At 44.3% G+C, this 12,145-nt stretch overlaps 3 protein-coding genes across 4 annotated transcripts in view; all 3 read right to left on the bottom strand.

The window, feature by feature from the left end:
• Positions 1–2,393, bottom strand: part of LOC120457402 (GAS2-like protein pickled eggs) — a 49,604-nt gene extending 47,211 nt beyond the window's left edge. The window contains exon 1 of the mRNA XM_039644996.2: positions 1,975–2,393. The gene's annotated coding sequence lies outside the window, so the exon portion shown is untranslated. The remainder of the gene's footprint in view (positions 1–1,974) is intronic.
• Positions 2,394–3,281: 888 nt separating this feature from the next.
• LOC120457408 (anaphase-promoting complex subunit 7) lies at positions 3,282–5,581 on the bottom strand. The gene is made up of 5 exons (XM_039645005.2): positions 5,448–5,581; positions 4,883–5,390; positions 4,081–4,745; positions 3,734–4,014; positions 3,282–3,674 (listed from the first exon to the last, which is right to left on the bottom strand). Exons 1-5 carry the CDS (start codon positions 5,517–5,519, stop codon positions 3,368–3,370), a joined length of 1,833 nt encoding a protein of 610 aa, XP_039500939.1. The 5' UTR covers positions 5,520–5,581; the 3' UTR covers positions 3,282–3,367.
• A 109-nt stretch (positions 5,582–5,690) lies between these two features.
• On the bottom strand, positions 5,691–12,039 carry LOC120457406 (amyloid protein-binding protein 2). 2 transcript variants are annotated; one of them, XM_039645003.1, is made up of 8 exons: positions 11,898–12,039; positions 10,735–11,031; positions 8,650–9,269; positions 8,361–8,585; positions 8,190–8,291; positions 7,337–8,013; positions 7,117–7,274; positions 5,691–7,052 (listed from the first exon to the last, which is right to left on the bottom strand). In XM_039645003.1, the coding sequence occupies exons 2-8, from the start codon at positions 10,912–10,914 to the stop codon at positions 6,921–6,923; spliced, it is 2,094 nt and encodes a 697-aa protein (XP_039500937.1). In that variant the 5' UTR covers positions 10,915–11,031; positions 11,898–12,039; the 3' UTR covers positions 5,691–6,920. The 2 variants fall into 2 exon arrangements, with proteins under 2 accessions (XP_039500937.1, XP_039500936.1); XM_039645002.1 differs by lacking the exon at positions 11,898–12,039 and adding an exon at positions 11,438–11,798.
• Between the last annotated feature and the right edge of the window lie 106 nt (positions 12,040–12,145).

Genomic DNA, 12,145 nt, shown 5'->3' with positions numbered 1-12,145 from the left:
AAGGCGACTCCGCGAGACCGCAACTCCGGAACTCCGCAACTCGACGGGCGACCATATGACCGAAGACTAACGTGGCTCAGCCCAACTTTTCGCAACACGCACCAGGACCAGGACCAGCACCGCAGGGTTGCAATATCCACCTTGCCCCTCCCCATTCACCAGCAGCTTCCGCGCAAGTCCTTGCCCAACTATTCCGATACCGGGAGAGAATCGAAAAGGACGAAAGAAGCAGCAGAAGGCATAACGCATTACAATAGTTGGCACAGTAGATCTAGTATTCAACAATAACTATCATATCTAAGGGAAATATATGTAATCTATAATTTAAAGCATACATATGTATAATGGAGAAACAGCCAGCAAACGGATTTTCGTCTATTTAAATGATAGATGCGTATATATCACACTTTTATAGACCAGTTTACATTATAGATCAACATAAAGTAATGCTAATGTACAAGTAATAAAGGGAGGTACAATAGAATGACTGTTAAGGCTTTAATAACTATTGGGATTGTATATCAGAAATGCTTAAAATCGAAACGCGAACATCATAATTGGTAGGCCAATAAAATCGCAGTTAAAGAAAACAGTGGGGGGTCAGTGGGGCACCACTGTGCATTGATTTCTGGAAATTATTGTAATCCCATAAGCGCTATCTCTCACGCCAGTGTGCGTGAGTGCGAGTGGGAAAGAGACGGGACGCACGAGAGAGATGCCGCGAGCCGTGGGAGGAGAGGCGCATGCGTTGCGACCGCTTTACGCGATGGGAAAACATATGGAGGCCCAGCCCAAACGGTAGAACCAAAACTTAAGACACAAGACTCAAGCCCCCGGGACTTTAGAACTCAAGACCCGCAACTCTCGACGCTTTGTTTGTGAATGTGTGAATGTGCGAGTGTGTTGGTGCTTTACCCTTTATCAGTTGAGCATTTTCCTTATCAGTTCGACCGTTGACGGCCCGAGACTTTGAGAACCAGCAGTTCACACCACAGCAGATCTCCGCTCTCGTAATTTCTCTAGGGGATTCGGAGAGGAAAGAGAGAGAGAGTGCATTTAATATTCCTTTCACTCCTTTGCCTCAGCTTCTTGTTGTTGCGGGAGTCCAACAGGCGTAAACAGCTGTAAATTTTTTGTTGACACACGCACAGCTGAGGTCAAAATAACAGTCGATTTTATAAATATATTTTATTATATGTTAATAATAAAATTGAAATAGCCACAAACATAGCTAAAATAAGGCTAATTACAAGCATTTTTTTGTGATATTAATTTTTAGGTTTTAGTTGCTTTAATGTGAACTAAATCTGTGCCCGCATCTGTAAGGCGATCCTGTCAACGTTTTGCCTTATTGCTTTTAATTGGCAAGCCGAAGAATTTAAGGGCGGATGAGCGATTTGGAGAGGGTTATTTTCGAGGGGGCAAATTTATGGTGTGCAGCGGATTTTAATTTTATTCATCAGCCGATTTCGCGGAAGCCCCCGTCCACAAGAAAGTCATCGGAAACAAAGCCAAGGGAACTTTGCCATTCTTGTTGACATGACAAACCCATCGCGTTCTAGGAAATCGACACACAATTGGCACAAAACTGCAGTGGCAAAGTGCAACAAAAAGTGCCGAAATCAACAAGTGCGTGTGCCTGATAAAGTGGGTGATATTATACATACATATACATACATAGGTACGATGTATGTGCATTGGATGGTTTTTTGGTGACCCACTCGATAGGGCATGTGTGCAAGACAATATTTCTGGGCTTTATCAAACGAAAGAACGACAAGGCAAACACAACACACAAATCCACAATCGCCAAACATGTGTAACGCTCCCATTTGCTTTTATTCCACTGATAAACATAGTGTGTCCGATTAAATCAACTCAACCGTTTGTCTGGTCTCGTCGAAATGGAATAGGAAATGACTAAATGCTATAACTAAAACGCCTGTTTGAAATATTACACATTTTAATACAAACCTTTCGCAGAGCTCCGCCAATATATTGATTTGTATGCAAATTTGGGGTTTATTTGTGTGTTTCTCGTTCACAAGTATAACAATTGTGGGAAAAATCTTATTGATATAGATCTTTTTAAATCATATCAATATTGCGTGTATATTGGTTCAAAAGGCACTTCACTTCGCGGTTTATATTCGAAAAAAAGGGTTTCTTTTCGCACACTGGTTTCAAAAGAACATAAACAAAAAATTCCGCGTCACGGCCCAAAATCGATTGGGTTGTGAGGAGTATATATAGCAATCATTATAACAATATATCCTCTTGAAAGAAATCAAATATCATCGTGTGATATTGTTTCACCGCAATTTAACGCATGTTTTCGAGACAATTTTCGAAAAGATCTAACGGAAACCGAGACACAACCATCAGCGCGCGGTGTCGGTTGGAAAATTTCAAAAAATGGGTTGCCGCTGTTTCTTATATAGGCTCTGCCGACGCCGCTGCTTCTCTCTCGCGACGACGACGCTGACGTCGCTGTTAAGCCTCTCGCGCCATGTTAACACGCACGCTGTTGGGGATTATGTTAGGCATTTTGAGCGATAAGCTCAGACAACCAAGTACCTTAAGCTTAATATATACAAATCTTAAAATATAAGATGAACTTTGTAAGACTGTCTACCCTATTTGCTGGATGATTAATTATAATTTCCTTAATTTTTTTTTTCTTTACAGAAAAGAACTGCGTGAATTATGACTAAATCTGGTAAGCTCTATTCTATATATTCTATTCTATATATCCTATTCTATATATACAAATATTCTAGTTAAAGCTGTGCGTACATATATTTACATTCGTAGATTTTAATTTTGATTTTGGCGGCACAAACTCTCATCAAAAGTTTAACATTGAGAGATATTTTTTTACGGGTATGTTGTTAACAGTGACTGGGCCAAAATCGTGGAGAAAAAAATTTGGTGGGGTATATTCTCGATAAAAAATTAATTTTAGTTCTTGACAACTTGTAATGAACTTGTTTAATGCTGGGCATTATTATTTATTTTTGTATGGCGAAAGGGGTTACAGCCCCTTTGCTACGCCTCTTGAGTTTATGTTGTTACAGTTTTTATACCATTAACAACGCTCTCCGATTAAGTGCTGACACAGTCTGCTTGCTGTAAAACGCACTTTGCAGTATATCAAAAATAACTAGTTCGCATGGCGCTTCAATTTAAATTTTCATTCTAAGTTTATTAAGTTATTTGTAGTTTATTTTAAACGATTTTTTTTATTTGATTTCAAATTACAAAATTACAAAAATTAAATGAATTAATTACAAAAATAGCATGGCAATACAATAAACATTTCATAGAAAATAAATAATATAAATAAGGACGTTAGCAAAAACCTGACTCAATGCCCATCAAAATTCATGGTAATCAGTTCCGCATCGACGTCGTGCCAAACGGCGCCATCTTCGTCTCCCTCCTGACCTGACCTTGCGGCTGGTGAGGAGGATGCCTCTCGAGAATTCTCTGCACCATCGGCACCCAACCATTCCACATTCGATGTTCCACGGGGTGGGGCCAGTCCATTGGTGGATGGCTGGTTATTCACCTTAATGGCGCCACTTTCGTCCAGGACAGGAGATTCATCTATACAATTGGAACTACTCAATAAACTGATTCCTCGCAAAGTCCGCTCACACTTGGGATCTTTACTGAAAGTTGTTAAAAATAGATACACCATAGTATAACTGCCCAAAGACCATCAACTCACCCCAATGCCTTATAGTAGTATTCCAGCGCCTTGATGGGTTCCTTTTGGATTCGCAGTATATCGCCAAGATGGGTGAACAGATTCGCCTGCGGAAAGCGGGAAACGTGATCCTCGAGCAGTTTAATGGAGGCCTTGGGTGCGCCCTCGACCTGACAGATATCGGCCATTAGAGCCACCGCCGGCGTGTAGTTGGGATCGATCTTCAGTGACTTTTCGACAAACTTGCGGGCAGTCCTTCTAATCTTTGGATCCGGTGAATGAAAGAGGGTGCGACCAAACATCTGTCGATAAAAGAAAAGAGGCCAATTAAACAATGTCATTGGAAGTATTGAGATTCACAGCAGTACCGTGAGGCTCCTGGGCGAATTTTTAAAGATGTGCAGTGTCCAGTTACACATGGTATGGGCCTCCTTGAATCGCTTCTGAGCCAAATAGCTGTGGAAAAGTCCCCTATACACCTCGAAACGATGTGGTATCACAGTTTGTGCCGTGCGAAAGGCTTCCGCCGCCTCCTTGTGCCGCTCCAACGAGATCAACAGGCGGCCGCGTAGGATTAGGGCTTCGTGGTGTCGGGGCTCCAAATTCAGGCATTGACCAACGAAATTCAAGCCCCGCTCGAATTTTCCCGAATCGTACATCAACTGCGCATGGACAAACCAATGACTTGCAGAGTACTTGACTTCGGAGGTCACCTGTGCATACAGGCGATCCATATCCATGCTCCCATCAACGCCCTCCTGACTACGGACCACCGCCAGCATTGCGATCGCCTCCACGTTGTCCGGATTGGCACTTATCGCTGACGCGAAGAGCTGCTCCGCTTGAATGTAGTTGCCGTGGTAGTAGAGGCACCTTCCCATAGCCATCATCAGGTACTCATTGCACCGCAGCATGGTGGTGTCCTGCAGCCTCTGGAAAGTGCGGGCCGCGTCCAAGTGCTTGCAGTCGAACATCTGGGCGAGGGCTTTGATCCACGTGCTCAGCCAGTCGAAGTTGCCGGGCACCGTGGCAGCTAATTGATATGGTAATGGATGGATATGAATGGATTAGAGACCCCACTGTGGTAGATTGAAAGGACCAGGAAAGGACCATATCACCCAAGTTTGAAACTACTGGATTAATTTGATAAATCTTGTGCATATGTACTACCGTGCATCACCAGAGAGTTGACCTCGTTGCCATCAACTCCCAGATCCAAAAGGGCCTCGATCACCTGCAGCGCCATTGGGCACTCGCGCAACACTTCCTTGTAGCCGAACATGGCCTCCGACTTGTTGGAGTATCCGTATCCGGTGCCGTGATGCTGCAGCCTGGCCAGCATGAAATTGATCCTCGGCGAGCGCAATTTTGCGGGCACCTGAAGCAAAGTGGCTACGGCCATGCTGTGATTTCCAATTTCACGATAACACTCGGCGGCCCGACGACGCAGCTCTGCATCCACAAATTCCGGATAGGAACTTTCGATGGCCACCAAACAGGCGTTCTTGTGGCGCACCATGTGTCGCCGTTGGTGGATAATCTCCTCAAAATGCCTTAAAGCTGCGCGATGGTGTCGCTCCTTGTAGTACGAATTCACTAGATAGAGCTGAACCTGGTATTCCACCTCCAAAGTGGCCACATAGCGATCATTCTTCAGCACGGTTTTTAACAGTTTCGCCTGCCCAATTAGATTGTATTATATGGAATTATTTTTAAGATCATCATCGGATATTACCGCTGGAATAACGCACTCGTACAGCTTGTGATCGTAAAGCTTCTTAATATTGGCAAATAGCGCGTTCTCCATTTTTTGCGCTGGTCCAAAGACTGGAAGAAAAACTCGTGTAAGACAGGAATATCGAATGCTAATGCAGATGCTAGTCCATATCGTGATTTTCCGATATCGATTCGAAATTTGAATAGTGTTTAAAAGGTTCCAAACCTCGCTTACAAAGCAATTACAATACAAAGAGCACAATTCATTTTTGCAGATATTTTATTTTGAGATTTACGACGTCGGTCTTAAACTAAATCGCTAGGTAATGCCAAAAAGAGTTTTGCAACTACAATTGTGTATTATAAGTATCGCTCTAGGTAGCAAATGTAAATGGTATAAACTGTCTTTATTTGTAGGCATTAATTTATTTATATATGTTATGTATGTGTGTGTATTATTATAAACCATTTATTTTTTTTAACTGGAAGCTGTAATATTCAACCCGAGTTATTTACAACGCTTGCCGGTCGACAATGCACTCCAGTTGCTGTACTGAATGTTATGTGCTGCGACAATACTTTTGATGCACTTTTTTCTGAAGTGAACGCATGGAAATATACATATATTATCGTTTGGAGTTGGCCTAGACTATACAATGGGCTTACTCCTTGCGCTCTACACAACTTTCAATCTTATATAGGGGAAAATTACAAATTGAATATACTTGCTACTCCCAAGAAAGCAAAACAAAAGCAAAGTTAATCCTCTGACGACTGGCCTTCTGGTTTCCAAAAAAAAACGAATACAAAAGTAGAATTATTAGATGCGAAAATCCACAAAAACTTGAACATTTGTACATGGAACAAAACGCGGGGAATACATTAAAAAACTATTTGCTCAACGATTGCCCGATTAGCCGGGTAACCGAAGCTCCAACAATACTACTACATCTTAGCCTAGGTCTATCTGACTGAAAAAACAGGACTGGGCATCCTTGAAAACTTTGGGAACTAGGGGTACTGGACGTATTCGATGATGACTGGAACACAGTGAAACATTTACTGAACTGACCCACTCTCGGTACGACATAATAATACCTATAGTGCGGGTATAACTACGGGGCTTATTCGATGGAAATGGCAAACAAAACCTTTAACAAAGCGTGGTTGAATATTAGAGGCCGACCAAGCTAGGCTATTTAACTATGCTTAGACATTCTTATAGAACACACGGGTCGATCCTTGATGCCACCTTATTTTCTGTCTAATCAACGTGGGCTAACTTATGCGAATCTCTTATCTAGGACAAACTACATATGTTGCCGCCGCCGTCACCATTGCCGCTGCTCCTGCTGCAGTTTGCCCGCCAGTTTGTGCCATCCGATGCCGGGGGTGTGGGTGCGATTGCGATTGCTAGTGCGGGTGCAACTGTAACTTCCTCATCGTCGTCCGCTACCATATCCAATTCCGCTCCCACTCCCAAAGCCCCTGCTCAGTTCGAGCTCGTCGTTGACTCTACTAGCTCCGAGCGGTTTGGGGTGTTCTTGCAGACGCACATGCTGAAGAACTTGCTCTTGACCTCCTCGATAGAATAGTCCACCTCGATGGCGGGATAGCTGGACTTCTGCAAGAAAATCGGTCAATCGTATAATCGTATGTCAATTATAAAAGGATGCAAAGTTACATACATTTTGAGTAAGGTTTTGGCCACGCAGCATCTGCCAGTTCTCAAGCTTGTGCGCATATTTCAAATACTTCTCAAAGTCGTGCAATGCTTCGTAGACGTGGCACAGACCCAGGTAATCGTACTCCAGGCCAGAGTACGAGTGCCCAAACAGACGCAAGCCTGCAACAAAAATGCAAATATATGTAAAATTTAACAACGAATAGTTTTTCTATCACACATACTTATATCAATGCTGCGCAGATAAAGCTGTTCGGCATCACGGTATTTCTTCATCTGGTAGTTGTATAGTGAGGCCAAATGTCCAATGGACAGGCCCACCTCGTAGTCAAAGGCACCCAGCAGATCTGTCTTGATTTTGATCGCCTTTTGGTGCATTCGTTCCGCCTCCTCGAAGCGATTCATCGTTTGGTATAAACGCCCCAGATTTCCATAGTGCTTCGCCGTCTGCACATTCACCTCGCCAAACACTTGGAGCGAGAGGAGCAGGGCGAAGTTATGCAGCTCCTCGGACTGGAGCAGCAGATCCTCCTCGTCCATGCCATCAGCCATCTTGTCCAGCGCAATCTCCTCCAGCAGGAGCGCTTTCACACGCTTTGCCGAGGCCAACATCAGATGATTGCTGGGCACTAGACGCTTCATGATATTCACTGCCTTGTCTACGTGATCCTGGGCACAGCTGAAGTCACCAGTGCTGTACTCGTGAACGTAATAGGCATAAGACAAATCCTCGTGGGCAATGGCCACGTGAAAGTTCATATTGCCAAAAATACCGCGGCGCACGGCCAGTGCCTCTTTATACACATTTACAGACTGGAACACAGAGTCCACGTTGAGTAGGAAAAATCCATAGTCCAGCAGAGCATCGCCGTACTTCTGGTGCTTTGGGCCAAAGTGTTCGCTGTGGGAAAAAAAAGTTGTCGAATAAGTTTTAAATTATAAACTGGATACATCGTGAAGAAGTTCGCTATGAAGCACCGATTGCTTGACAACTATTGATTTGTTTTTTTGCCAGATTATCACCGAAAAGAAAGAGAAGGGCAAAATGTTGTGGAACCCATGGAATGATTCGCTTACCGTGCGCGTCGCACCGCCTGGCAGATGAGCAGATTGGCCCGGGCAAAGTCCCGCTTAACAACACAGGCCTTGGCCGCCTGGCGCAGAACATCGATGGTGATGCTGTCGGGGATTAAGGGGAAATATGAGCCACCCATATATGAGGCTAAAGAGAATGGGAACACAACTCACCGTGGATTCGCAGATCCCCTTAGAAATCGCATGGCGAGACCGCTCCACATATGACTGTAGTTGTACTCATTGCGGGCAAAGTACATAGCCGAAATCTGAGTGTAGGCTATGGCCACCAGCTGGGTTGGCACGCGACTATTGAGCCATTTGTTCAGACCGATCAATTCCTCGTAGGTGCGCTGCGCCAGCTTGAAGTTGCAATGGGCCGCTTCTGCGTATAGAAGGCTATTCAGAGGAGATATATTTGATTAGTTTGTTTGATAATAGATTTAATACATATATAAATTACCGCTGCAGGCAGTCGAGTCGCAACTCCAACCAGTGTTTGTGGGTCGGCAAGTCCTTCAGTCTTCCATTAAGGCATGCCAGCACGGATATGCTCTCCTGCATCCATCCAGCCTCTGAGAGGAACGATCCGAGGCGCAGTCCCAGGTCGATGGCCTGCATCTCCACGGCGGGCAGCTCCTCGAGGTCAGAATCGTTGATCACAGTGGGTTCAACCGTGGTGTCTTTCTTCTGTGGGAGACCGAGTATGCTCAGAATATCACCACTGAATTCGGAACACAAATCACTGGTGCCGCTGTCTGCTTCTGACGCCTCTCCGTCGTAGATATACATTTTACTGAGGTCCGTTGTGCGATCCTCCGGTGTATCCTTATTCGTCTCCTTGTGCGAATCTACCGATTCCGATTCCGGTTCCAGCTCCTCTTCCTCCTGACCGGCAACCTCATAGCGCGATACATAGTTCTCGCTAAGTCTTTTGGCCAGCATCTTCTTGCTGGCCATTAGTGAGGCCATTATGTGCAGCAACTGGCTGCGAGCAGCTGGGTATCGAACGAGTCGAGCGAACACCTCCAGCTGGGCCAGCTCCTCCAGCAGCGTGTCCTTCAAGGACTCCTGCTGCGACATCTGTGGATGTGGAAAAAGCGATTGGTTATTGGTATAGTAGTAGCATTAGCATTAGTAGTGGCAAAATAGGTCAGTAGTTTAGTTACGAAACACTTTAATGTGGGAACAAATTGCTAATCGATAATCCTATTTGAAAAGCTTAAGATTTTAGTACTGGAGTCGCCAATAAGAAGTAAACCAATTCGAAGAGAAGAGAAGAAAAGAAATACATCCAATCAGCGGACAATGGAATTTGCTTAGCCATTATCAGCAAGTTCAATGGCTCTTCAGCCAGCAGCTGCGCCATATAAGCAAGGTCTATGCATCACTGCATCCACCATCCACCATCCCCCATCCGCCATTCGCCATCCGCCATCCCAATCCCAGAACGAGACCCACCATTTCCAAACAGGACAATCAAAGCGCGCTGGACCCATCCAACTGGTTGGTTTATTTATAGAGCCCCCCCGCCTTCAATGTCGCTTCAGTTTATAATTTACACAGTAATTGCCACATATTATGACAATCCATGTATGGAGGAATCGAAACCCCAGGCTGGCACTGGCCAGCATTGTACATACATTGTACACTCGCAACCACCTGTGGGTCTGTCGACTTGGGTTGCCTTCATCCGAACGGAATCCATCCGAACGGAATGCAGCGCCAGTTTATCCCTGGATTACTAAGTAAACTCATTATAAACAATAAATTCCGATAATTGAAGGTCGTTATTCGATCTGTCGATCAGATCGCTATGATCGTTCAGTCAAAATAAACAATGGTCTCAATTGATGATGGTGAACTTTATCAGCAATCTATCCTTTAGCTTGTAGTATGCTGCATTATGTACATATTTGTAAAGATAACGATTAACGATCGGTTATAGTAAAATGTACAATTAAATCAGTGCCAATCATAATGTGTCAGAGAAATCTGAATGCATTGAGTGGGAGTGCTAGGCTAGTGAGTGTTAATCTACAATTTTCGCGAAGGCCTTGCTGCCAAGGGTTAATGGGCAGACTGGCGGGGTGTAAACAATTTAAGCGGAAAAGCAAACAAACACAAACAGACAAGTGTCCATACCCCCCATCGCTGATAATGGGTACGAGAGAATGGTAATTGCCAGTGGCGAAATATGTATGTACATACATATATGTGTATGGCGAGTTCAGATAAGAACTAACTAAGTTAAGGTGGTAAGGTATCGAAATTTAGGGATCCTCACTCGTGCTGCCAAGAATCTCAATGATTGAATGCGCATAATTCCGGGAATTTAATGTGTGTGTGTGTGTGTGTATCATTCGAAAAATTAGCGTCACATAAATGTACCGATAAAAGCTGAGGAAATGCTCTTAAAACGGAAACGTAGGGGCATTATTAGTATTCAGAACCCAGTTAACCAGATTATAACTTAGCTATTGCCCCATACTGGTTATGATAATGGGATTCAACTGAGTTTTGGAGGGAAAGAAGTGCTGGCACTTACCATTTCGTAGACATCGATGAGCAGGTTGCGTGGCAGTTCCGCCAATCGGTTGATCCTGTCCAGAGCCGGAATCTTGGTGTTCATACTCCCGATGAGGGCCTGCAGCGACAGGTCGTATAGGGCCTTCGGGGTGTTGGGATTTGGATTTGGGATCAGGGCTGCGAGTTGTTGGCCAGCCATCTCGCTGATTTGCTGTTGATATTGCCTTTCTTTTTTATTTCGATGCTATCGCTGTTTATCGTTTACAGCGATGCTAACCTTAGGGGCGGGCGGGGGACTCGCGGGAGGCGTGGCACTCTGCAACAAGTTTCGATTTGTCGATATTTGTGGGAAATGCATTCGCACACGTGCCGCGGGTACAGAAAACCAAAAACAATCAAAAAACCAAAATAAATAAAACAAATTGAGCGAATAAGACAAAGAAAGAAAAGGCAAACAAAAACAAAAAGCACGGTTAAAAGCAAGAGCAGAAGAGGTCCACAACAAGATCTGGTTTTTTTCGAGTGTGTCTCGCACTTCACTTCACTTTCTTTAAAGGCGTTCTTCGGTTTTCTGGTTTCTGTGTTTCTGTTTTTGCTTTTCGGTTTTCCTTTCTCTGCCAGCGCGCTGCTTTGCTTTTGTTTTCCGCTGCTACGTTTTGCCTTGCTTTGTTGCTGCTGCGATTGTTTTGCTTTTGCTCGAATGGGAATTCTCTAGCACTTACACAACTCGAAATCGGAATACATCTAATTCTAATGGCCCGTCGGCTGAAGTCGATATCGTGGCCCACGGCTAATGTGTTGGGGATTGTATTGTTTCTGCAGCACTTTTTCTTTATTTTCGTGTGTCGATTTGATGGAACTAGTGGTGGCAAACAGCTGGTCCTATCGATAGCCACTGCTGCGCGAAAAGGCAAACAAAAACAAAAAGCACGGTTAAAAGCAAGAGCAGAAGAGGTCCACAACAAGATCTGGTTTTTTTCGAGTGTGTCTCGCACTTCACTTCACTTTCTTTAAAGGCGTTCTTCGGTTTTCTGGTTTCTGTGTTTCTGTTTTTGCTTTTCGGTTTTCCTTTCTCTGCCAGCGCGCTGCTTTGCTTTTGTTTTCCGCTGCTACGTTTTGCCTTGCTTTGTTGCTGCTGCGATTGTTTTGCTTTTGCTCGAATGGGAATTCTCTAGCACTTACACAACTCGAAATCGGAATACATCTAATTCTAATGGCCCGTCGGCTGAAGTCGATATCGTGGCCCACGGCTAATGTGTTGGGGATTGTATTGTTTCTGCAGCACTTTTTCTTTATTTTCGTGTGTCGATTTGATGGAACTAGTGGTGGCAAACAGCTGGTCCTATCGATAGCCACTGCTGCGCGACTTCATTGCGGACCGACCGATAGATCGCAGTGTTACCGTAGGGTCCTCAAAAGTCTATTAAATC

Source organism: Drosophila santomea, chromosome X (assembly GCF_016746245.2).
Source record: "Drosophila santomea strain STO CAGO 1482 chromosome X, Prin_Dsan_1.1, whole genome shotgun sequence".
In the NCBI taxonomy this organism is placed as follows: Eukaryota; Metazoa; Arthropoda; class Insecta; order Diptera; family Drosophilidae; genus Drosophila; species Drosophila santomea.
Note: the sequence above shows the minus strand (reverse complement) of the source record. Positions and strands in the feature narration are given on the sequence as shown.

Excerpts from the sequence above, each read along its gene's own strand:
- LOC120457408 (XM_039645005.2), bottom strand. The coding sequence starts at position 5,519 with ATGGAGAACGCGCTATTTGCCAATATTAAGAAGCTTTACGATCACAAG. Across the intron at positions 5,391-5,447 it reads ACGAGTGCGTTATTCCAGCG|GCGAAACTGTTAAAAACCGT; the intron begins GTAATATCCGAT and ends CTAATTGGGCAG. Across the intron at positions 4,746-4,882 it reads CAACTCTCTGGTGATGCACG|CTGCCACGGTGCCCGGCAAC; the intron begins GTAGTACATATG and ends CATATCAATTAG.
- LOC120457406 (XM_039645003.1), bottom strand. The coding sequence starts at position 10,914 with ATGGCTGGCCAACAACTCGCAGCCCTGATCCCAAATCCAAATCCCAAC. Across the intron at positions 8,586-8,649 it reads CGACTCGACTGCCTGCAGCG|CCTTCTATACGCAGAAGCGG; the intron begins GTAATTTATATA and ends TCCTCTGAATAG. Across the intron at positions 8,014-8,189 it reads CAGGCGGTGCGACGCGCACG|CGAACACTTTGGCCCAAAGC; the intron begins GTAAGCGAATCA and ends TTTTTCCCACAG.